General features: G+C 38.3%; 1 protein-coding gene across 3 annotated transcripts in view; it reads left to right on the top strand.

The window, feature by feature from the left end:
• LOC114646175 (transmembrane 7 superfamily member 3-like) overlaps positions 1–25,977 on the top strand; it is a 49,811-nt gene that overhangs the window by 14,079 nt on the left and 9,755 nt on the right. For all 3 annotated transcript variants that reach the window (XR_007934156.1, XM_051923134.1, XM_051923135.1), the window contains exons 4-9: positions 237–357; positions 2,718–2,889; positions 15,889–16,069; positions 21,587–21,673; positions 21,765–21,845; positions 25,181–25,336. Coding sequence is in view for 2 of the 3 variants with exons in the window: in XM_051923134.1 (XP_051779094.1) it covers positions 237–357; positions 2,718–2,889; positions 15,889–16,069; positions 21,587–21,673; positions 21,765–21,845; positions 25,181–25,336 (798 nt within the window). In the remaining variant the exon portion in view is untranslated. The remainder of the gene's footprint in view (positions 1–236; positions 358–2,717; positions 2,890–15,888; positions 16,070–21,586; positions 21,674–21,764; positions 21,846–25,180; positions 25,337–25,977) is intronic.

Below are 25,977 nucleotides of genomic sequence, written 5' to 3' on the forward strand. Positions count from 1 at the left end.
TTCATGGCACAATGCATAAAATGTGTAAAACATTAACTTATTTTACTTACACCAACATTGAAAAAGCGACTATATAATTATAACAATATGTTATGGATAGCATCTCCTTTTGTAGTTTATTTTGCATGATTACTCCCAATGCATTTTTTTTCCTTTTCAACCCTGCCACTGATATCATATTCTTGTCATTAATTTCCTTTTCTGACAGAGTGATTTTTTGCTTTGTTAAATTTTAGATCCTGTTCCTGGAAGTTGCAATTTAGAATTCAGCTTGGAAAATGACCCCAATCTTCATCTCAAGTTTGGAGCATATGAAACCATTGTAAAATTTGCACCAGCCAATCTAGGGGTAGCAAGGTGAGGTCGATTTTACTACAGTTTTATATGAATATTGAAATAGATTAATTATGCCATTCTATTTTAAAGAGGCAGCATGGTAGCACAGTGGGAGCATTGCTACTTCATAGTAAGAAGACAAGTCTTCACTTACTGAGTCCTCCCCGTGTGGAGATTGCATGTTCTCCCTTTGTCTGTATTGGTTTCCTTCCACAGTCCAAAGACATGCAGGTTAGGTGGATTGGCAGTGCTAAATTGGCCCTAGTGTGTGGATGTTTGTTTGTGTGTGTGTGTGTGTGTGTGTGTGTATTTCCTCTGCGATGGACTGGTAATCTGTCCAGTGTTTGTTTCTGCCTTGCACCCTATGCTAGCTGGAATAGGCTCCAACAATCCTATTCAGAACTAAACGGGTTAGAAAATGGAAAGTCTATTGAAAAGAACAATATATACTAGATATTAAGCTCTCAAATAGTTTAACTTCTGAAATCCACAATCTTATCTGTGCTTAATTTATATATGTGCTTAATTTACTGTAATAATCACCTAACCTCAGTTTTTAGTCCAGCAATACTTTAGTTTTGACCCAAAAGTAATTTAACATTCTCATTCATACAGTAATTGGCCTTTGTGCCTTACGTCAGTACTAGGACACAACAGCCAATAGCATTTCCAATTTAACTATTCACATTCATACCTAAAGCTTGTCACCCCTGAGGTAAACAGCTGAAACTAAATGGTATGTAGTTGTGCTCTTAAGCACCATCACTTTTATTTGTTAAAGCTGGGGGATACTGTAATTGAAAACTGTATTTCACAGGAGCTGCTCAATTGCTATGATCAACAAATCTTGCTATGTGCCTGTTATGCACACTAACCTATAATTTCACATTTTTTAACACTTCATTGTGATTTAAAGTGTTTATTTGTGCAAGGTTAGTGCATGCTGTAAGACACTTCATTTTAACATAAATCATCATACAATTGCCTGGTTTTTAATATTCGCTGTTGTTCGTTTTGTCTTTTGTTTTTGCTTAAAGAATCATAATTAACCAGTTTTAATTAGACCATTAAATCAAAACATATTCAGAATTGAGTGGAAGATTTTGTTTTTAAATGCCCATCACAATAAGGAAATGTTTTTCCTTTTTTCAAAATGATTTGTTAAATATAATAACATAGTGTAGCTTCCCTGTAAAAATGTAGCATAAAAAAAATCATGAAATAAAAAAATCAAAAATCACATCTAAACTACAGTCTTGTTCAATTTTTCACCAAGAAGATGGTGGTGGTTATTTTGTCAACAAAGTGATTTTTCTTTAAATTTTACCATTGTAATCATGACCAGTGGTTAAAATCTTTGTCTGGTTAAGAAAGCGTAAATTGTGATGTCAAAGCGAAAAACACATTAATCAGTTTGTTGGTGAAATGTTCTCTATACTGCTTCTGCTACTCTAAAACCTAGAGTACAAAGGAGGAAAACAAAATATATTTAAACAGTACATGTGTTCTGTAGAAGATTATTTTAGAAGCAGTTACACCATTTCTGTCTGTAGGAATGGGCCAGAATTCAAGCAACTTATTGTAAGAAGCTTGTGTAAGGCAACCCAAAATGTTTGGCTCAAGTTAAACAATATAAAATAAAGGAGTGTATGTAAATTTGTGACCCAGTGAAATTGGGATATAGTCCGTAAAAAGTTAAATAATATGACTGTGAACTTTGTTGGGGGCAATTACTTTTGCCCTGCACAAGATAGATGTCTTAGACGAGAGGACAAATTTATAGTTTGTTAGTATAAAATCTATGGAGGGGTTAATAAGTACATTGTAATTCAAACGTCTGACTTCAATTGTACAACATTTATGATACAATTGGTTACATTTCTTTTTTTGGTTTTCCAATTGGAGAACAGTCCGGTCAAATGACTTGCTCATGGTTACACAGTGTCAGTAGCAGGTTTTGAACCCACAATCTCAGGGTTTGAAATCCAAAGCCTTAACCACTATACCACACTGCCTGTCTCTTCACCTACCACATCCTCTAAGGTGATCCATATATGGCCTTTCACTGCTTGTGTATTGCACACTACCATGCTATTCAAAAACAGCATTGCTAAAAAATTAGTGACTGAATATTATTTAATTTATGTGCATGTGTTAGATTTTTCTCAAAATAATACTTTTCAAATAATCTGTTGATGATATAGAAAAAATATATCTGTAATCCTCACGAGTGATTTTTACAGTAAATACACATTCTTGCTTTTATTTACTATGTGGATAAAGGTCTAGAGGCATTACAAGACTGTTAACAACACAGTGAGTGTGTGCTTCCATTTTACAACCTCTTTTTCATTATGTATAAAAATTTGTCTTCATTTCAGAGGAAAATTGCCTCCTGCATGTGATGTTAGCCTTGGGACCAATTCTAGATGGAGACTGAAGTATACATTATACTTGCACTTTTTACCAGCAAATGATATGAGTGAGGAGATCTTGTTTAGTGGCATTGAAAAGATGACATCTGCTACAGAGGTGGAAAAATATGGAAATAAGGTATTAATTATTATAAGGTATTACATCCGGCGCCGCCGAGAGTGGCAGCCTTTTCAGCAGCTCCGTGTATGACTGTATATATATGTGTATTTTTCTACTTTTATTTTTCTATTTTTATTTTTATTTATTGATCACTCCTACCACTTTATTTTATGTGGATTCGTTCCCTGGACACACTTACTTTTACAACATGGGCATGGATTTTTACACGCCGAGACTCGCCTATTCAAGTACTCAACTTCGGGCGCTGAGAACAAATGCCAGTGCCGGTGTGGTTCCATATTTACCCGACGAGGTAAGAAGGCGGTATCGTGGCAGCAGAGCCGGCACTAAGCTTAAAATGAAGCAGCTTGCGAGAAAGTGGCGTTTTAAGCCTTCGGTGCCTTCTGTTATTCTGGGGAATGTGAACTCAATCTCAAATAAGATCGACGAACTGGCTGCGCTGGTGAAAAATGTCAGAACTTACAGAGAATGCAGTTTGTTGTGTTTCTGCGAAACGTGGCTAACTAACACCATCCCAGATGCTAATGTGGAGCTACCCGGGTTTAGCACCGTTAGAGCGGACAGAGATGCAAGTACCTGTGGGAAGCACAAAGGAGGAGGACTCGCTCTCTATGTTAATACACGGTGGTGTAACTCTGGACATGTTAAAGTCAAAATCTCCACTTGCTGCAGGGACATCGAACTGTTGGCCGTAAGTTTGCGTCCCTATTACTTGCCCAGAGAGTTTGGACACGTCATTGTTGTCATCGTGTACATACCTCCTCGGGCGGACGTCGAGATAGCGAGTGACATCATCCATTCTGCTGTTGCTAAGTTACAAACGCAGCACCCCGAGGCACTTGTGCTAATCGCTGGAGACTTTAACCATGTGACGCTGGACAAAACATTACCTGCATTCTCCCAGTATGTGGACTGTAACACCCGGGGAAATAAGACTATTGATTTACTGTATGCAAACGTTAAAGACGCATACAGTGCCACCCCGCTGCCTGCGCTTGGGAAAGGAGATCATAACCTGGTTCTGCTTCAGCCTCACTACAAACCAAAAGTGAGAGTCCTACCTGTAACCAAACGATCATTCAGGAAGTGGACCCCGGAGGCTGAGAATACTCTGAGACAATGTTTTGGAACTACAGACTGGGATATCCTGCAGGGATCACATAGTGAGAACATTGAGGAGGTTGTTGCACTACTGACTACATCAACTTCTGTATGGACACTTTAGTTCCAGTAAGAACAGTACGCTGCTATGCTAACAACAAGCCATGGGTTACAAGTGACATCAAGGGCCTTTTGAACCAGAAGAAAAGGGCCTTTAAAGACGGTGATCAGCATGAGCTCAAGCGCGTGCAGAAGGAACTCCGAGTCCAGCTCAGGGCGGCGAAGGAGCAGTACAGGAGAAAGCTGGAGCAGAAGTTGCAGAACAACAGCATGAAGGAAGTGTGGGATGGGATGAAGATCATCACTGGCTGCAGCTCGAAGCAGGGTGCCACCATCGAGAGAGACGTGAAGAGAGCAAACGAAATGAACATCTTCTTTAACAGGTTTGACCACCCTAACCCACTCTCACCTCGGATTACTGCACTCTCTACACATCCTTCTGCTGATACCAACATAGGAGAGACATCCCCACCCACAATTACAGCAGCGCAAGTGAGCAGAGAGCTGAGGAAACTTTGTGCCAGCAAAGCAGCAGGTCCAGATGGAGTATCGCCACGACTGCTGAAGGTCTGTGCATCAGAGCTGGGGGGTCCTCTACAGCACATCTTCAACCTGAGCCTGGAACAGGGGAAAGTCCCGAGGCTTTGGAAAACATCTTGCATCACCCCAGTCCCAAAGGTATCACATCCTGGTGAGCTGAATGACTTCCGGCCTGTCACTCTAACATCACATGTGATGAAGACCATGGAACGGCTGCTGCTTCACCACCTGAGGCCACAGGTCCAACACGCCCTCGACCCTCTGCAGTTCGCATACCAGGAGAAGGTGGGAGCGGAAGATGCCATCATCTATATGCTACATCGATCCCTCTCCCACTTGGACAGAGGCAGTGGTGCTGTAAGAATTATGTTTCTAGACTTCTCTAGCGCCTTCAACACCATCCAACCTCTGCTCCTTAGGGACAAGCTGACAGAGATGGGAGTAGAGTCATACCTGGTGGCATGGATCGTGGACTATCTTACAAACAGACCTCAGTATGTGCGTCTCGGGAATTGCAGATCTGACATTGTGGTCAGCAACACAGGAGCGCCGCAGGGGACTGTACTTTCTCCGGTCCTATTCAGCCTATATACATCGGACTTCCAATATAACTCAGAGTCCTGCCACGTGCAAAAGTTTGCTGACGACACTGCTATCGTGGGCTGCATCAGGAGTGGACAGGAGGAGGAGTATAGAAACCTCATCAAAGACTTTGTTAAATGGTGCGACTTAAACCACCTACAACTGAACACCAGCAAAACCAAGGAACTGGTGGTGGATTTTAGGAGACCCAGGCCCCTCATGGACCCCGTGATCATCAGAGGTGACTGTGTGCAGAGGGTGCAGACCTATAAATACCTAGGAGTGCAGCTGGACGATAAATTAGACTGGACTGCCAATACTGATTCTCTGTGCAAGAAAGGACAGAGCCGCCTGTACTTCCTTAGAAGACTGGCATCCTTCAACATCTGCAGTAAGATGCTGCAGATGTTCTATCAGATGGTTGTGGCGAGTGCCCTCTTCTACGCAGTGGTGTGCTGGGGAGGCAGCATTAAGAAGAAGGATGCCTCACGCCTGGACAAACTGGTGAGGAAGGCAGGCTCTATTGTTGGCATAGAGCTGGACGGTCTGACATCCGTAGCAGAGCAACGGGCACTCAGCAGGCTCCTATCAATTATGGAGAATCCACTACATCCATTAAACAGTGTCATCTCCAGACAGAGGAGCAGTTTCAGTGACAGACTGCTGTCACTGTCCTGCTCCACTGACAGACTGAGAAGATCATTCCTCCCCCAAACTATGCGACTCTTCAATTCCACCAGAGGGGGTAAACGTTGAACATTATTCAAGTTATTGTCTGTTTTTTTATCTGCATTTTTTTTTTTTTTTTTTTTTTTTTTGTTACTCTTTAATTTAATATTTTTGCTGCTGGAATATGTGAATTTCCCCCTGGGATTAATAAAGTATCTATCTATCTATCTATCTATCTATCTATCTATCTATCTATCTATCTATCTATCTATCTATCTATCTAAAATAGTATGCATTACTACAATACAATAGCATTATTTAGTTCTAAAGGAAAAGCAACATTCATCAATAAGAGAATCCTACCGTGACTGTCTGTGCGGTTTACTGTTGTTAAAATGTTTAGAAAGATGTTTATTTTACTGTTTTTCTTCAGTATTTTTACTTCATGCAGTGGTGCTTGTATTCCAACTGTTTTAAAAATAATGAAAATGGAGTATATGATGTTCTGCATAAAAATATGACTAGAGTAATACTGTTTATTTGCATGAGTTTCATATTACTTAATTATGCTTTCTGTGTATTATGCCCACACATGCTCTAAACTTTGTCACAGACCATTCACTACTTCCCTAATGTCATAGAAATATATTTTTTTGGATTGAGTTTATAATCAATGACTAGTAATTAGCCTGCTGATAATCCTCATGGTAAGGAATTGTGTAATATTGTCTTCCCTTTTGACAACATGAGTGTTAAGCATTACTGTTCACTTAACCTCTCCCATGGTTATTGGAACCCTGAAAGCTTTCAAGAAGAGGAGTAGTAGTGAATCAAAAAAAGGCAGTGTGTTTACACTACAGGAGTAGACCACTGACAAACTAACCAGTGGGATGGACATATGGTGATGCACTTGTGTAGATCAGCCATTATGAAAAAGCAGTGTGTCACTGATCTTTATGTTCTGCCTCTTTGACATGTTGTCATGCTTTTACTGCACCTCAGACATGTGAGGCATATTAGCTATTTTTTTATATAAGCACAATGGGACTTCCTAGGAGTTGCAGTGGTTTAGTCAGGCAGATCACAAATTTATAGTAGATAGATAGTAACTACATCTAGCTGTAGTCAGTACGCGATAAACATTTAAACAAAAAGCCTGAGGTAACAATTCTTTACATTGGTTATAGTGTTTTGCAAATGTTATTTAAAGATAGAATTACAACTGTGTTTTATATTGGTGTTTTTAGTTCCATCTATTCTGGCATTGGTCATTTAGAACATGGCCCTAGGGGTCCGTTTTGTACGCAGATCAGTGTCATGGATTTGGAAGCTAACCTTTGGCCTCAGAAAAAATATTTCCAATATTCAACGAAAACAAAATTAAAACATGAAGCATGAATTGTGCCATTATCATCAACAGTAACAAGCTCAGCTTACCAAGCTCAAAATCCCCCAGTTACTTTCTCTGTATCTTTCTGGGAAATATTAAGACACTGTATTACATATTATTTTATTTGAACTACAATAAAAGCATGCCCACAAAAAAGGGCTATTTACAAATTTTAAACTGCATCACATTTACAAAAGGCATACCAACAACAGTGTCAATTTTAAAGTGAACTATACTCAGATTAGGCATACCAACAAAAAAAGGAATGCAGACAAATTGTTAAAATAGAATTGGCTAATTTGCATTCATTTGGGCACTTGCAGGGAGCAGACAAAAGCATCAACTACATTTTATCTCCCTGTGGTGTGTAAAAGAGCATCTGCATTGCCTCATTATGGTGGTGCAACTCTTGAAATGACCGTTCATTGGTATCCTGAGACAAGCTGTAAGCTGTTCCCTTTTCATCCTATTCCTAAAAGGATAAGACATTTGAAAAATGAGAGGAGAACATTTAGTCCATCAAGCACATTTGAGCATCTAATATCTAAGCCAGTGGTTCCCAAGGTGTGTGCAGGACTTCCTCACAGGGGCGCCGCAAAATATTATCAATTCAATGTGACAGGACGCAACATCTGGCAGACCTGGTGTAAACCAGTAACTCACTTAGTAACTGTTTGCGGAAGACTTTACAAATGGTTACTAGATGGCGCTCTACAATAATTAAGTTTCTCGATTGTTTTAGTAGTTTGTCAAACTTTCTCTGTAGTTTATGTTTATATGCTATATAAATAGCTGTCGGTTTTGCGCGGTCTTAGTATTGAATTAGTTTTCGGAGATTGTATCAACTGTTTTTTTCTAAACAGTAATTAGCGTTATGAGAATGAAAATAATGAGGGCACACCGTCAACCAGAGTGTGAAGAAGCACAAATATCGAAAATATGATAGTTATTTGGACTTTGGTTTTGTGTTGACAGAAGTCAATGGTGAAGAGAGTCCACAGTGTGTACTGTGTATGAAAGTTTTGGCACCAGAATACATGCTACCAAGTAAGTTGAAACGCCATTTAGAAACCAATCATCCCAGCATGGTTAGTAAATCTCGTGACTGCTTTACCAGAAAGTTAGCAGTTAAATCAACAAAAATGTTGTTTTTATAAGTAGGCATCAATACCAAGCAATACATTGCTAGCATCTTACAAGGTGGCACTTAGAATCTCGCTCACTTCTCTCATTCATGCTGGCTGGTAGGTTCGTCCTCTTTCTTTCACCCCAATGCCTCGCTGTCGCTCTCCAAGCCTTTTTCCTTTCTGTCTTTTTTTTCCCCTCTCATTTTGTGTCGACCTGTTCTAATATGGCTCCATGGGCGCAGCGTCTCAATCGTACACCACAGGTAGCCAATTAAGCAAATGAGAACGATTGCACCCTCGCGTGCAGGTGCAACTCGCCCCAATTACTCCAACAACTCCCCGCGGCTGCACGATTGCACCCATGGAGACTGACACGGCGAATGGATTATTTAAAAACCTCTAATCTTTCGTAGCCGCAGACCCGCTACACCACAATCCCACTAATTATAAATAGTTGAATTTGTTCAGTTACATTTTTTTGTGATCTTAAATACTTGTTTTATTTATTTTTACTTAACCCTTTAATTAAAAAGAAATATTGGCTGTTTTGCAAATTAGAATTGGGGGGGTGCATCTTGGGAAAACCTGGATTCAGCAAGGGCGCTGAGAATCGAAAAAGTTTGGGAACCACTGATCTAAGCTGTTTCTAAGGTGTGTTCGGGTTTAGTTTTATATTATATAATTAAATATTTAATTTATTCTTAAAGCAAATTTTTAAATAGTAAACATCTGCACTAAGTAGATCAAAAATAAACCTGTGATATACTGAGTAAACTATACAAAGACTTTGTTTTATAAAACAGAATGTCATTCAGACCTACAGCATGTACAGATATTTTATGCAAAGTTCTCCATCCATCCATTATCCATCCCGCTATATCCTAACTACAGGGTCATGGGGGTCTGCTGGAGCCAGTCCCAGCCAACACAAGGTGCAAGGCAGGAAACAAACCCCAGGCAGGGCGTGCATGCACACACACACACACTCACACACACACACACACACCCTAAGCACACACTAGGGGCAATTTAGAATCGCCAATGCACCTAACCTGCATGTCTTTGGACTGTGGGAGGAAACCCACACAGACACGGGGAGAACATGCAAACTCCACGCAGGGAGGACCCGGGAAGCGAACCCGGGTCTCCTAACTGCGAGGCAGCAGCACTACCCACTGTGCCTCCCATGCAAAGTTCTAATAAATGGAATTGCATTCTAATACAGTAGAACCTAACTAATAATTGTTAGTGGAAACCGCAAATATCCGCCTCAATTTTTATGGCTTTTTTCGTGGCAATACTGTACTGTAGAGAGAACAGGAAGCAATCGTAGAGGAAAACATGGCTTGGGATGGTGAAAGTAGACAATAGAATTTGAAACAGCAACTCCCAGCAGTCCCTGCAGTGGCTCTGATTGGTCTTCTGCTGAGGGTGCAGGGGCTGTTGGAGTCAAAGGATGTCAACGCAGCTTTTAAAAAGGGTGCCGATGACCAAAAGCAAAAAAAAGTTTTTGTAATTTGCGTTTCAAGTTCCTGTCTGTCTGCATTCTGTTGGGTTACCTGTACTTATTCGTTTTGTACTGGATTGTTTCGTGGTTGGCGTCTGGATTGTCTGCTGTTTTCCTGTGTACATGAGGACTGTAAGTGGATTCATGGCCATCCTGCGAAGAAAGGAGATCTCCTGAACCCGTCCACTTGTCTTCACCATTTCAGGAACTACCTGTAGGACTATCTATTTTCATCATTACATTTCATCCGATGCCGTTTTTGATGGACTTTATTGTGTGTGTTTTGTTCGTGCTTTGTTGTATTTAATGTGTAATCGCCATAAGGGGAACAGGGGTGGTATTGTTGTTTTTGTTTTACATTCTTTATTTGCTGTTTGATTACCGGTTTGCTTTGTTTTTGTCTGTTTGTGAGTACGTGTAGGTCGCGCCAAGACTGGGTGCATCCCTGGAATCTCCACCATAAAAATAAATAAATCACCGTCTTCTCAACTGTGTGAATCTTAGTGGCACCGGACCGCTACAGCGTTATCCATTTCTCCTTGCTGCTGATTGACTGCTGCCCTGTGACACATTTCCAGCTGAGTGTTCTTGTGTTTTCCATTTTGTTCTTAAAGCCCCAAGATGCCACCGAAATGCCCTGCACCTTAAGGCTTCTGGCATTGAAAACACCCTTGCATGAATTACAGTACATATAGCGGTAACATCAGTATTTTACATTCTAGCACTGTGGGAGACATAGCAGTACAGTACTGTACAGTATACTGGTTTACCTTTACATTCTTTTTTTTTAGGTAATGTATTAAGCTGAGTTTGAAATTAAATTAACGTGTTTTGGGGGCATATTTATGGTTTAAACTATAAAAATTGGCATTTTTTTAAACCACATCCAAAATGCGTGGTTTTTCACAATTCGCAGGTGCTCTAGGAACGGAACCCCCGCAAATTTCGGGGGTGTACTGAATCACTGTTACAAAAATGCTCTGTTTAATTCACAGAAATGTTATCACTCTATTTAATAAATTAAACAAAAATTAAAAATATTCAACTTACTAAGTCATTGAGTGCACATACATATTACACAATGCAAATTTTTTTTTATGTTAATTTTTATAACGAGTATGGGTTCAGAACACTTTTGCTTGCTTTGCACTATAAGTTAAATAAAGGGAATCAGAACTATGGTAATATATTTGGTTTGAGGGCAGGTGGGGATCATGTTGTTGCCTGAATACAGTGTATGAGTTACATCTCAGAGCAAGTCTTGACAAGCTTTAGACTGAAAAGATGTTGCGTTTTAAGTGTGCATTTCCTAAAATCCTACTACTTCTCAATTGTAGGACCTGTTAATGGAAGTGAATCGTAATGCATGACTATTTCTAATGCCCATATTCAGTGGTCTCATGTTAGTGCCATGTGTGAAAACGCAGCTCTCACTATGCAAATATGGGAACCGAATGACACACAGCAGTCGTCTTTAACCATATATTTTTGAAGCACCTATCAGTAGATAACACACTATATATGATCATGAGCGACCCCATTCTCCAAGTCCAGAAGTCACTTGTAGAAAAAAATAATGGCAAATTCTCATGATCTCACAAACAAATGTTTTAAAATTATATTCCAAAACCCATTTTAATAGAAATTTCTACTACACTGCTGTTATTTGGTATATTTAACCTCTGAAATAAATGCTTACAACTTGCTGTAACAAACTGAACCAGTCAGACAGGTTTGGGAAAGGATAAATAGGATTTAGTAAAGAGTTAAAGGATATGCTCTGCTGTGAACATCACTAACATGTTTTATGTGTACTTTTATATATTTTTACTGTTATTCTTTCATTCTGTTAAAATTTTTACACTAATGCCACTTACTGTACACAAGGAGTAAGCTCAAATGGACATGACAGGAGTCCATGCGAGCATTCGTTTGTGCACAGTTTAGTCAAAAATAAAGTCTTTAAAAATCTATTCTTTATATGTGCATTTTCTCAGTCTTTACAATCCTTCACAGGTGCCTCAAGGAGTGGAGTTTAGAAATTGGCATTTATCTTTGTGGCAGGCTGTCTACTCAATCTTGATTTCAGGTGTATAATCTATAAACACAAGTCCATTGCTCTGCATCTAATCCTTACAATACTGTTTTTTTATGATTAAAGGTGTTGAAATGTATTTAAGGCCAGAAAAAAAGAGAAGGAGCTTTAAATCAGATATACAGCGCATCACTTTTTCCACATTTTGTTATATTACAGCCTTATTCCAAAATGGATTAAATTCATTTTTTTCCTCTGAATTCTACACACAACATCCCATAATGACAATGTTAACACGTTTATTTAAGGTTTTTGAAAATTTATTAAAAATAAAAAAAAAACTTAGAAATCACATGTACATAATTATTCACAGCCTTTGCTCAATACTTTGTCGATGCACCTTTGGTAGCAATTACAGCCTCAAGTCTTTTTGAATATGATGCCACAAACTTGGCACACCTATCCTTGGCCAGTTTCGCCCATTCCTCTTTGCAGCACCTCTCAAGCTCCATCAGGTTGGATGGGAAGCGTTGGTGCACAGCCATTTTAAGATCTTTCCAGAGATGTTCAATCGGATTCAAGTCCTGGCTTTGGCTGGGCCACTCAAGGAGATTCACAGAGTTGTCCTGAATCCACTCCTTTGATATCTTGGCTGTGTGCTTAGGGTCGTTGTCCTGCTGAAAGATGAACCGTCGCCCCAGTCTGAGGTCAAGAGCGCTCTGGAGCAGGTTTTCATCCAGGATGTCTCTGTACATTGCTGCATTCATCTTTCCCTTTACCCTGACTAGTCTCCCAGTCCCTGCCACTGAAAAACATCCCCACAGCATGATGCTGCCACCACCATGCTTCACTGTAGGGATGGTATTGGCCTGGTGATGAGCGGTGCCTGGTTTCCTCCAAACGTGACACCTGGCATTCACACCAAAGAATTCAATCTTTGTCTCATCAGACCAGAGAATTTTCTTTCTCATGGTCTTAGAGTCCTTCAGGTGCCTTTTGGCAAACTCCAGGCGGGCTGCCATGTGCCTTTTACTAAGGAGTGGCATCTGTCTGGCCACTCTACCATACAGGCCTGATTGGTGGATTGCTGCAGAGATGGTTGTCCTTCTGGAAGGTTCTCCTCTCTCCACAGACGACCGCTGGAGCTCTGACAGAGTGACCATCGGGTTCTTGGTCACCTCCCTGATTAAGGCCCTTCTCCTCTGATCGCTCAGTTTAGATGGCCAGCCAGCTCTAGGAAGAGTCCTGGTGGTTTCGAACTTCTTCCACTTACAGATGATGGAGGCCACTGTGCTCATTGGGACCTTCAAAGCAGCAGAAATTTTTCTGTAACCTTCCCCAGATTTGTGCCTCGAGACAATCCTGTCTCGGAGGTCTACAGACAATTCCTTTGACTTCATGCTTGGTTTGTGCTCTGACATGAACTGTCAACTGTGGGACCTTATATAGACAGGTGTGTGCCTTTCCAAATCCAATCAACTGAATTTACCACAGGTGGACTCTGATTAAGCTGCAGAAACATCTCAAGGATGATCAGGGGAAACAGGATGCACCGGAGCTCAATTTTGAGCTTCATGGCAAAGGCTGTGAATACTTATGTACATGTGCTTTCTCAATTTTATTATTTTTAATAAATTTGCAAAAACCTCAAGTAAACTTTTTTCACGTTGTCATTATGGGGTGTTATGTGTAGAATTCTGAGGAAAAAAATGAATTTAATTCATTCTGGAATAAGGCTGTAACATAACAAAATGTGGAAAAAGTGATGTGCTGTGAATACTTTCTGGATGCACTGTAACATTCTTGATACAGTTTAAAGTTTTAGAGACTAGAAGGAACCTATTCTGGCATCACTGGGTGTAAGGTAGGAACCAATTCTGGCCAGTGTGCCAGTCATTTGTAAGCCCACACATGAATGTCTGCACTTTCCTGCATGCTGTGTAATTATTCTAAAACACATCTTTGGGAGGAAGATGCAGACACAGGGCGAATGTACAATCTCCACTAGGCCTGCAGCTAGTATTTTGCTGATTGATTGATTATAATTGTTTTATTAAAGGTAACATTTGTGTAAAAATATACAAGAATTTGATCAGAAAATAAGAGAAGTATACCTTGTGCAATCCTTTACTTCATGACATTAGTATAAGCATGCTCTAAAATTACATTTGTCAAAAAAGTGAATAGCAACAAGTCTTATTATTTTTATGGTCTTTTCAGGTAGTGTTCACATCATAGTTGTCCTACTGTGTCAAGTTAGCTCATTTGTACCGTTCTTGTAAGATGATTTCGTACGGAATGTAAAGTTGAAATGACTCCATGCTTTAGAGTTTTTTTGTTCCACACTGTATTTATATCTTTTGTATTTGACATATCTCTGTGATTAACATTATTCTTGGTCAATAAACATACACAGACAATGCATAACAAGACAGGTAATTGATAACACAATTTGTTGGTCATTAATTTTATCATTAATTATTAATGAAATTGATTAGTTGTTGCTGCCCAAATCTCTTCCCAGCTAATGACTGGGGTATATTTTTTTTAAGAAAGCTATTAAATTATTGAAGAAATGAAATGGTGGCCTCACTACACCTTGACCTCCAATTCAATTTACAGTATAGTGAAGATATTATTAAAACTATCACCTGGGAGCATTTCAATCTGCTGATATTTTTAAAATATTAGGTGAAAGGGAACTGTTGAGCTGTGCTGGCCTAAACATTGTCCACTTTGGGGGAAAAAAAATGGTTGTGTTATTATTTTACTGTATTCTTGGCTAACATTCTCTCTGTTTTTTTCCTTCACAAATGACTTCACCTATTGTCTCCCATTTCAGTATAAAGCCTCAGATTTTTCCTGTCTGCTGTAACTATTTTAGACAATATACAAGAATAGTTTAAACATAATTCAACTTGGCAGGGGTGCACAGCCATACTTCTCCTAAAAATCTTTTTAGGCACAGGCATGGCATTTCTATTTAATACTTCCTGCTGAGGTTCATACTCTCGCCATTTTTGAAAATGTGTTTTTTGCATGTTTTCTTTCATGCAAATGCATGTTAGTTTACTTGTCTACACAGACTGAGCCTATGTGAGTAGATCATTGATTTGACCTGTGTTGGATTTTGTCCTTTTCTTATGATGGCTTATGGAGACATGCATTAATTTGTAAGTCTACCTCTTCACTTTTTCTTGTTATGGTAGGGTGTAGAGGTGGGGTGATGAAATACACATGGATGATACTATACACAAACATGGACAGATCAATTTTACTGATATAATCATAGTCCAGTTACCCTTCACTGATATGATTGCTAAAGAAGTAATTTTTAATGTATGTTTTATTTTTCTATTAACTTTTTTTTTTTCTTACATGGCAACCCTCACTGAAGACAGGCTCAATTAGTTCACACATATTTACTGATAAAAAATAACAACTGAAAAGTACAAAACTATGCAATATATCCATACATACAATAAGTGTAAACAGAGTATTTACAATATGTGTTTTGTTTTGGTTGTTCTGAAAAAAGGAATTATGAGTGAATTAAGCATATTTGAAAAGTATAAAAGAAATTGAGCTAAAAAGAAGATACAGCCCATTAACTTTGAAGGAGAGGAAAACAAAACCCAGTTTTGCAATATTTGTAGAGAAATTAAGCCTCTTGGGGAAAAGGGTTAAAATCAAAAACAGTTTAAACTTGATGAAGGGAAAGATGGCTGCATTTATTAGTTTTCTACCAGTGTCATTTTTATTCATTAAAAAAAATGAGAAATTGAATTCATAAACACTGCTGAAAATTAAGCAAACATCTGTGCAAGTTGTTTTTTACATTTTTTAATATATCTTTGAATTTTAGTATCTTTCATTGTATTATTTTAATCTAAAAATGAGCATTACCAGCAAATGTATCTGTTTTTGTCCTTATTGTCCACCAAATGATATTTCGAAACACAGTCATTTATTTTTTGTTTTCCAGCTTTTAGATTTAAACTCAGGGGACAAAACACAGCTGTTTGTGAATTCATATGCTGCCTTTGCTGTAATCCACAACATAATCGTCTGGGATCCACTACTGAATACATCCTTTGCATATGTTCCTTCATTCATCTATACTTGCAACATGTCTACCACTCTTCCTCCCGTTTGTGAAAAATATGGTAAGAGTCTCTAAAGTTGGGTAAATATATAATAATCAAATAGAATTCACCTAAGTGTTGTTGTTGGTAAAATGTTTTGGCATTTAGGTGGACCAAATATGTGGCGTGTTTTTTGTAGTCAAGACAAGGGCAAGTTTTTTTTGTTAATTTGTACAAACCCAAGTACCATGAATGCAGAGTTATTTTTGCAAGTTGTAGGTTTAAAAGTTATATAGATGTGAAATATGACTTAACTCTTACCTGGTCAGTTAGATTCAGCTTTGCATATTAAATGTGAACAGTCTGTTCTAGTTTTCAGTAATTAGTACTGTTCAATGTATTATGCCTAGACTCAGATAATGATGTAAAAATAAAGCACATTTTCTTTAATTTTTATGTTTTTACACATCAGGTATGCTGTGTTTAAGTTTTTTATGTATAAGGACAAAAATAATAATCATCAAATCCTAAAATTGTATGCTGTAAATAATCCTGAGTAACAAACAACACACAACAGTTTACTTATGAATCAAAAATATATGGACAAACTAAGTACACTGAATGATCAGTAGATGTTAGTGATACCTTTTTGCAGTGCTAAGTTGAAGTAACGTTTTTCTGTGTAAGATTATAAGTCTTACTGTAGGAATTTTGGCCCATCCCGCCTTACAGCCCTGCTGTAGTTCACTGTTTGAATGTATTCAGCTTTGAATACATTACCAACTTAAGGATTGGAGAAGAATAAAAAAAATAAAACAATAACAACTGGTAATCCGTGCATGGCAAGCATAATATTTAATATTCTGACAGTGATGTGAAATTCTTAATTGCATGTCCTAGTCAACATGCAACACCTCGGCACTCTCCAGCACTGTGAATAATGAGTATTACTACCTTACTACCTCATCTTGAAACTTCTTTGTCTGCAGTAATTATCTTGCGTTTTCTTAGTTACGCTTGTAACATGCAAGTATTTAATAGTATAAACAACTCAATGTGCTAATATATCATTGAAGCAAAACTAAGCAGCTTTAATTATTTCTTGGGAGGGTTAAATTTCCACAGCTGTGGGTTTAGTTTGTTTGAACTTGTTTTTAAAGCAACGAAGTAGTCTGCAAAATTACAGAACGCCTTTGAGGACTGGTGTTAATCTGCATCCAGCCCTGCAAACAGGTCCTTCAACTTGCAGGGAAAACTTGGGGGGTGGTGACAGGATTGGCACTTCAGCCACTGTAAAAACCTCACACTGTTCCGGTGTGGTGCTGTCAGTCATGTGAGCAAGTGTACATCCTAATGCATGGACTTCAGTTTATATACAAGTGCCCAAAAACTTTCTGGATCTTCTACTATTCTAAGTTTTTTCTTTTTTTCAATCTGTTCTCTACTCTTTTTCAAAAGACTGATAGAAGCCATGTATCTACCTTCAAAAGTCATTTTTTTTTTTAAAATATAGCTACTTTTTTTCTTTTGCAGATGTCTCCTGCACGCTCATTCCTATAGTAATTCCCTGTCAAAACTTGTTATAAAAATAAAAAAATTCTGAGTTTACTAGAGAAATAATGGCATATCTTATGTTAGACCATTTTTATAATCTTCTTTTAAGATGCAAAAGACTGAATATCAAGGAGATCAATTTAAAAAGTAATAGTTGAAGTTCTAGTGACTCTCATTGAACCTAGTATTGCTGGTAATATATAATGACTATGCCAAGTAAAACTGAAATTTGTGGTCTTTAAACATATTTGAGAATTTTGCATTTTCCAATAATACTAATATATATAAATATAAATATATATGGTTGAAATAGTTTTACTGTCAAATAATGCAAAGAGTACGCGACACGTGTTTCGCCATAATTCTGGGCTCATCAGGCATACACACTCATTGCATCCCCTCTCGGGAATCGAACATCAGCGCCAGAGGCGAAGCCCCTAACGTTGCGCTACGGCGTGTGGTTCGTTTATTTGACAGTATGTAGATCGGGGTAATTACATTCATGGCATTCGTAGTCTGAATCACAATCTGATTGTATGGGTGGTGAATTAGGGCGAAACACGTGTCACGTACTCTTTGCATTATTTGACAGTAAAACTATTTCAACCATTCCATGATCTGCTTCTCGCAACTGAAAAGAGGGCACCGTGGCAGATGTTAGCTGACTTGCTTACCAACCACAAGCGTTACCTCACGTGTCGCGTACTCTTTGCATTATTTGACAGTAAAACTATTTCAACCATTCTATGATCTGCTTCTCGCAACTGAAAAGAGGGCACTGTGGCAGATGTTAGCCGACTTGCTGACCAACCACAAGCGTTACCTGGCAGGTAACCACCCATACAATCAGATTGTGATTCAGACTACGAATGCCATTATATATATATAATTTTGACTTGTATACTTCTTAATGAATTTGAGTCAATTACTGCTAATCAAACTTGCTGACATTGCCCAGGTAGTGAAAGCCTGCAGGGATCTGGGGTGAACTTCTCCAGGCTGGTGGTAAGGCTTTCCTCCTGGCATTGCAAGCAATCTTTGCTTCCATTTGGGAAATGGGTGTCATCTCAGCTGACAGGAATACCTGACTTGTTGTCCCTATTTGGAAAGGGAAGAGTGATCACCTGGATTGTGGTAACTAAAAGGAGATAACACTGCTATCGGAGCCAGGTTAGGTTGTTGTTAGGGTCATCCTTAATAGGATCCATGATCACTTGCTCACCTACCAGCAACTGGAGCAGACTGGTTTTACGTCAAAGAAGTCTACCATCGACCGCATCCTGGCAGTGAGGGTTCTCATGGAGCGCAAACGTGAATATCAGCAGAGTTTCTTTGCAGCCTTTGTCGATTTTCTAAAAGCATTTGACTCAATTGATCGAACTGCCCTGTGGGACATCCTGAGACTTTGCGGGATCCCCTCAAGGTTGCTGGATATCATGGCCGGCCTGTACACTGGTACTGTGAGTGCCGTGCAGAGTGGAGGCTGAACCTCTGCGTTTTTCCCAGATGATTCTGGGGTGTGTTTTTGCTCCTGCTCTGTTTAGTACTTGCATGGACAGGGTGTTGGGCAAGGTTCACTGATCTTGAGTTTGCTGACAATGCTGTGATCTTTGCAGAGTCAATGGAGGCTCTGATCAGGGCTCTTGAGAGACTGAGCAAGGAGTTTGAGTGGCTGGGCTTGTGAATGTCCTGGATGAAAACCAAGATCCTGGCCTTTAATGACCTCTTAGGCACACCCATCAGCAGTGTGTCTGTCTGCAGAGAGAGTGTCGTCCTTGTCGAGAGGTTTACTTACCATGGCAGTGACATTTGTGCCTCTGATGAGTCTTCCTATGAAGTCAGTAGACAGATTGGGAGAGAATGGGAGGTCATGTGGTCGCTTAAAAGGGGTGTTTGGTTCTCCCAATCTATGCAAAAGGATGAAGGTCCAAGTTTTTAGAGTCCTGGTGCTTCCTGTCATGCTATATGGTTGCGAGACGTGAATGGTATCCAGTGACCTGAGATGAAGACTGGACTCCTTCAGTAATGTGTCTCTTCAGAGAATCCTTGGGTACTGCTAGTTTGACATTGTGTCGAATGAACAGTTGCTCATGGAGATGCCCACGTAACACCTGGCTGCGGCAGATACAGTACATGGTCATTTCTGGGGGGTGGACTAGACAGCGTGTCTGCCTTGGGGGGTTGCCAACCAGGATCCTGAGCTGTTTTGTCATGTGGTGGGCGAGGCAATGTGCTGTATCAGTGCATGCTCCCCGACCTGACTTGACTGCCAACTCAGGTCCGATGCATGGTTTTACACTGCGTTTTAATAAAATGTTTTGACTTTGTCACCGTAGCATTTCAATGCACAGGCTCCAACATCTATTGTATACATTTGATCAATATTTTCTAGTTTATTTTATACTGAAAGTGATTTGTGTTTTCTGTGTGTTTTTACTTTTTGGTAGTTACGTTGAGTGCCACAAGTAATCAGAACCTGGATTATACTGATGTGCACTTATTTAGCCAAATGGTGCTTTAGAAATCAGCACCATCTAGAGCATATGTGATGTATTATTTGACTTCTTCACAACTTCTTCTAGACTTCCTTAATTAAATACAATATAGCCTCATTAATAACAGATTGATACTTACTAAAACATGCAACAACCAAATAACCTTAGTACAAACGTAAAAAAAATAAAATAAAATTGCAGTATTTTCTGTCCTGATATACTGTATATAATACTATAATAAGGACATATTATGCAGCAGTACAGGAATTTTCATATTGTCATTCTGTCTTCAGACATCACCTCCAGCCTGCTAATATTTTTGGTTGGATAACTTTCATTATCAGTGGTTTGGAATGTATTCTCTCCAGTGAGAATTGTAGCCTTTTTTCCCCAAATTCTGTTCTTTATTTCAACTGGAGGAGTTGGCCAGCTTGTAGGAGTCCTTAAAGATAGATATGTATTTTATGAGTAGCTGAATTGCAGACTTTCCTCAAATTCAGCCTGATGAACTCAAAGAGCAAGTAGAAACTCAGACTTTATACAAAGGGTGATCCTTAATCTGCTTTGAACAGTGAGGCTACCATATATTCTTTGTGGAAGAAACCTATGCAGACGTTCCTCATTATGTTCATCTAGAAGTTGCAGAATTTTGTTTCATGATGTATATGTATGTAGCCTCCACAATTTTAAACCCACATTTAGATATAGTCAAAAGAATGTATATATTTAAACAAAACATTTAAATTTCATTTGTTTGTTCAGAAAAAAAGCCCTACAACAAACAAAAGGCTCATGTCATATGGCAAAACTAGAGTAAAGATGACTGTGTTGTGGAGATCCTGGGAATATTTGAAATTCATATCAGAATTTAAAACAAAAATTAAATGTTTTTTTCTTCTTATTGGGTATAATAAAACATTTGCCCATAGTAATATGATATCAGCCTTAATTAAATTAAAATACTAATTATTTAATTTTAAATGTCAGTATTAACATTATGACCCAAATATTTTCATATCTTATTGTGACTCTCCTGGAAATTTCCATATGTACTTAGTACAGTGTAGGGACATTGTTTTCTGATTCATGACATATTTGTAAGGTTAAAGCCCAATTTCCTAAGTAAATAAACAAATGTATTAAAAATATTCAATGTGATTTTTGTAATTTATCCTTTCAGTTAAAGTTCGCCACTGGCTTAGATTTAGACCTAAATTCTAACAATATTGGTATATGCATAAAGGAAGACCCTTGAACTTAAGAAAGAGGTGAAAATTTGAATGATTCAGTAGTGAATGTAAATGTGTGTGTTCTCATTTGGCTTAATTGGGAATATGCAATGAATATAATTGTGAATTTTATTATGATGCACAATAGTACAGTATATGTGTAGTAATAGAGAAAGAATAAGACAAATGAACAGAGGGCACTTTGTTACTTTCTTACAAATTAGTAATATCATGATATCAACTTTTCTGGCTGAAGTTAATTGTCTGTTTGATGATAAGTGTGTGTATGTGTGGTTTTTTTTTTTTCTTTATCTTTTCAGTGCACCTCTCTACTCAGATATTCTTTACCATTCTGGGAATCTTTGGCCTCCTTGTTTGCTTTTCTGGACACCGGTTTCTTGAGGCAGGTAAATGAATGTTTTATATTTTATAAGATATCAATAAAAGTTGAAAGCCAATGATTAAAAAGTTTTGTTTTATACATTTTTTATCTTGCAGAGTTTCTCTTTATTGGGTTCATTCTCTTTGCCTTTATTTCCTTTGTGCTTATGAGGCGATATACAGACATCAGCTTTGACAGTAAGTCAGACTTAAGTAAATCTGATAATATTGTAAAACAGATTTAACTTCACATTCACAGCTTTGTGAACGTTGTTTTTCTCAGCCACAAGTCACTTGAGCAAAACAGCCATATTTTTATGTATTTGTTTAATTTGTAACAGCTAATAACCTAGATGACCCCTAATTTTTCATTATATTCATTAAGTATAGCTGCTTTTTTGTGGTCATGCCTTTGAGAGCAAGATTTCATTCCACTTGCAGTAAGTAAAGAGCAGAAACCTGTAATATGAACTTTGAATGCTAAATATGGCCTTATTTCTACCATTTTGTTCATTACTTTTCTAATACTTACATTTTTTGTCATTGTATACATTTATACATTTACCCCAGTAGGCTTAATGATATAAACCCACATAAGGGTTTGTGATTCTTTATTTGTATGACTTAGTAGGAATGACTGTGCTCAGCCATGAACTGGCATTCTAAGAAAGATAATTTATACATGACTAAGGATAAGCTTAAGGAAGTTCACCATTAGGATGCTAAGGGAGTGGCTACTTAAAATGTGGTTTTGCAGTCATATGTGAATAATAAATGGAAAAGGCCATTTCAAGTAAAAATGGTACTGGTTCTAAATGCTAATGTTCTCTCTCTCTCTCTCTATCTATCTATCTATCTATCTATCTATCTATCTATCTATCTATCTATCTATCTATCTATCTATATCTATATCTATATCTATATATATATATATATATATATATATATACTTAAGGATTTAGATCAGTTTTTTTTCTATAGTTTGCTTGAACATTCCAGTTGATTTTGCAACTTCTCTCATTGCGCTAAGTATTATAGTTTGGTTGTGGCACCGAATAATTACCACAAATCTGAGACAGGCTGCAGGCCAAGGGGAGGGGGAGACAGGACCTCAGGAGTAGGGAGCCGGGCAGGGCTATCTTCACTCATGACCCAGTCTCAATTCAAGTCGCTGTACCTCTCACCATACATTTGAGCGTACCTTGCCTCTGCTTAGCTAGCGATACCTGTTTGTTCATCAGACATTATCATCTAGAGATTGTTAGAGTAACGTTTGACGTCTTTGAGGGAGAGATCGCAGCTACGTGTGTTTTAGAGGGGAGGGTACCTGCTCATTGGCCAGATATTACGGTCACATGCTCTTCTTCCTATGCGGGGGATGTTCTCCCATCAGAGCTGAACACAATCAGATACAGTGGCAATGTTTGTTGTTGGAGCGTACCTTCCTTCTGCTTGGTCAGAGATACCTTGCCAACTTTTTACATTTTTGGCAAAGAGATCACAGCTTAACAGAGCAAGATGCAAAAGACAGGAAGATATGGAAAAAGATGAACCGCTGTGGCAACCCCTAACTGGAGCAAACGAGAAGAAGAAGAAGGCAAAGAGATCACAGCTAAATTCTCACCCATGATAGCAAAGCCAAAAATACTGTATATCATGAGGCTCTCCGATATGGAAGCTATCAATATAAATTCTTCTCAATACAAATTATTAAATTTTTTTTTATTGATTTTTAAAGTTTGTTCTGTTTCACTACTACGCAGGTAGAGCCACGAGGGACAGCTAGTTTTTAAAATAAATTTAATGGTATCTTGATAAAAAAGGTATAAATTTCTATCAAAACATGCGAGTTTCTGGATGTGTCCAAAGTTTTGAATGGCTGTGTATGTATAATTTATAAAATATACACACACACACACTGTATATATTGAGAGTAGTGCTGGGAGGTATATCGGTTCATACCGAAAACAAGTTTTTTATTTTTGTTATGATATGGATTTTTCTTATACCACAATACCGGTTTAAATAGCCTAAACAATGTTTGGAACGTGGCGCAGCAGGAAACTGTTTAAGGGGGGACTTTTTCACTGCTGCACGGCTAAACACGCATGCAACGGAGTACATGCATTAGTGGAGGTATTGAGCAGTGAAAATGGACAGAGAACATTCTGAAACTGAAGCTGTAGCAGACGATAAAGTTTAACATGATGACACAGAAGAACCTTTGCCGAAAAAAGGAGCCGTGTCTTGTCTGGAGATACTTTGTTTTTAAAAGGTCGGATGTAGACCAAACAACTATTTACTGCAAATGGTGTCGAGCTAAAGTTGTCGCTGGAGGCGGCAACACGAGCAATTTGATACACCACCTTAACCACAAACATGCTTTGGAGTAGCATGAATGTATGGAACTAAGATTGGCATCCTGCGCGTCCTCAGGTAAAACTGAAAAAGCTAGAGGACACTCGAGTCAGACGTCACTTGTAGACGCGTTTGCTAGAGGACTGCTTACGACAAAAAAAGCAAGCGGTGGATCAAGATAACCAACGCCATTACAATCCATGTAGCCAATGTGTCAGTGGACAGAGGTTGTTAAAATTAACAGAAAGTATAGTTAGTTTATAAAACATATTTACTCTTTATTCCTTTTCTAAGACATGTTCAGTGCAATACAACTTTTGACAAGCACCTCTGAATATTTTACTAAGTCTAAATGCCTCTTTGGATGGTTGAAAATATGTTGTCAAAATTATAGTTTAAGTTGTTTGCAAAATATGTTCAATAAAAAGATTCTATATTTTGACTGCATCTGTCATGCAATGTGATTCCTTCTCTTCATTAGTGCCACCCCCTTGAAAACTATCACTTTATGGGGCCATGCAAACCTGTATTAATACTTGTGTGCACATTAAAATGTTTTCTTGTATAATGTACAATTCTCACGACAGTGGAATAGGTTATTCTTAGCCTGTCTACTGCAGTAATTGCAGTGGGAAATGTGGTTAACATCCACTCATGCATGGGGAAATAAATACTGTTGAATACCGTGAAACTGGTATTATTTTGAAAAATACCGTGATCTAGAATTTTGTCATACCACCCAGCTCTAATTGAGAGACATTGTACGTGCATGAGTGCGTGCGTGCGTGCGTTTGTGTGTGTGTGTATGTATTTATATATAGGAGTTGTCATCTGAGTTTAGAAAAATAACAACACAGCATACTGCCTTTAACTCATTTATGATGTTTAGTTGAGAGTAATATTTCCTCAGACCATGGCAGCAGTTACTTGGATTCAGTAATATTTTCCTCATAGGTTGCTGTTTCATCTGTTGGCACAGATTTGGTTTTCGCTGGTACAGTTTTCTAAAATAAAGTAGAGAAGGGAATTATGTTCAAAAATCTAACTTTTGCAAAAAAAAAAGTTGTAAAAGTAAACAGAATAAACACATTACTTTGCTAAACTCTAGAGAGCCAAAACCCTACAAAAATAGCGTTCCATTGTAAATCTGTTTTTTTTTTGTTTTTTTTTTGCAGTGTGTCTTATCCTAACTGCTGTGGTTGGAATTTTTGGAGGCACCTTACTAGCTCTAAGTCACTGGCAATTTGGACTACCCTTCTTATTAATATTTATTGTTGGATTTGTGATGGGATTGCTTGTGGCATCTATTGTTTATTTCTCACCTGTTCTGGGTAAGCATTCATAACCACTCTCCTCTGATGTACCAACTTCATGGTGAAACATTTTGTACTAAAACCTCATATCAGTCATATTTAGTGAGGACCAGTTTCTAAGTTCCAATTTTACTGCCATGTGTACATAGTACAATGAAAATTTGTATAACCTGTCTTTTCATAACATTGACAATGTTTGTAATAAATTCATTTGTTCTTATGATTGAATGTTCAATAACGTAATAACTTGTGCATCTAAGCCAGAGGAAGGAAAGGAAGTGTGATGTTCTGGGCAGTGATCTGCTGGGAAATGCTGGATCCAGGCATTCATTTGGATTTTGACACTTACCACCTGCTTAAACATTACTGCAGACCAGGTACATGTGATAAAACACATTAAAGTCTGTGGCAGTGGTTGTTTTTAACAGTGCGGGCCAAGGTCTGGAGTTGTGGATGCATTCAGTAGCATGGCCATGGAGCCCCAGAATGGTTGATGAGAAGATTGTCTGATTGCACATTGTAGACGCTAGAGGCACTGTTGCCCCGTGAAACCCACCAGACAGACGTCCGGGACACACTTGTAAAAAAAAAAACACCAAGAAGAATTTTAATAATTTTCTTCAAATACAGTGCACAAAGCACCACACTCACCACAATTC

The sequence above is a fragment of the Erpetoichthys calabaricus genome, chromosome 2, assembly GCF_900747795.2.
Source record: "Erpetoichthys calabaricus chromosome 2, fErpCal1.3, whole genome shotgun sequence".
In the NCBI taxonomy this organism is placed as follows: domain Eukaryota; kingdom Metazoa; phylum Chordata; class Cladistia; order Polypteriformes; family Polypteridae; genus Erpetoichthys; species Erpetoichthys calabaricus.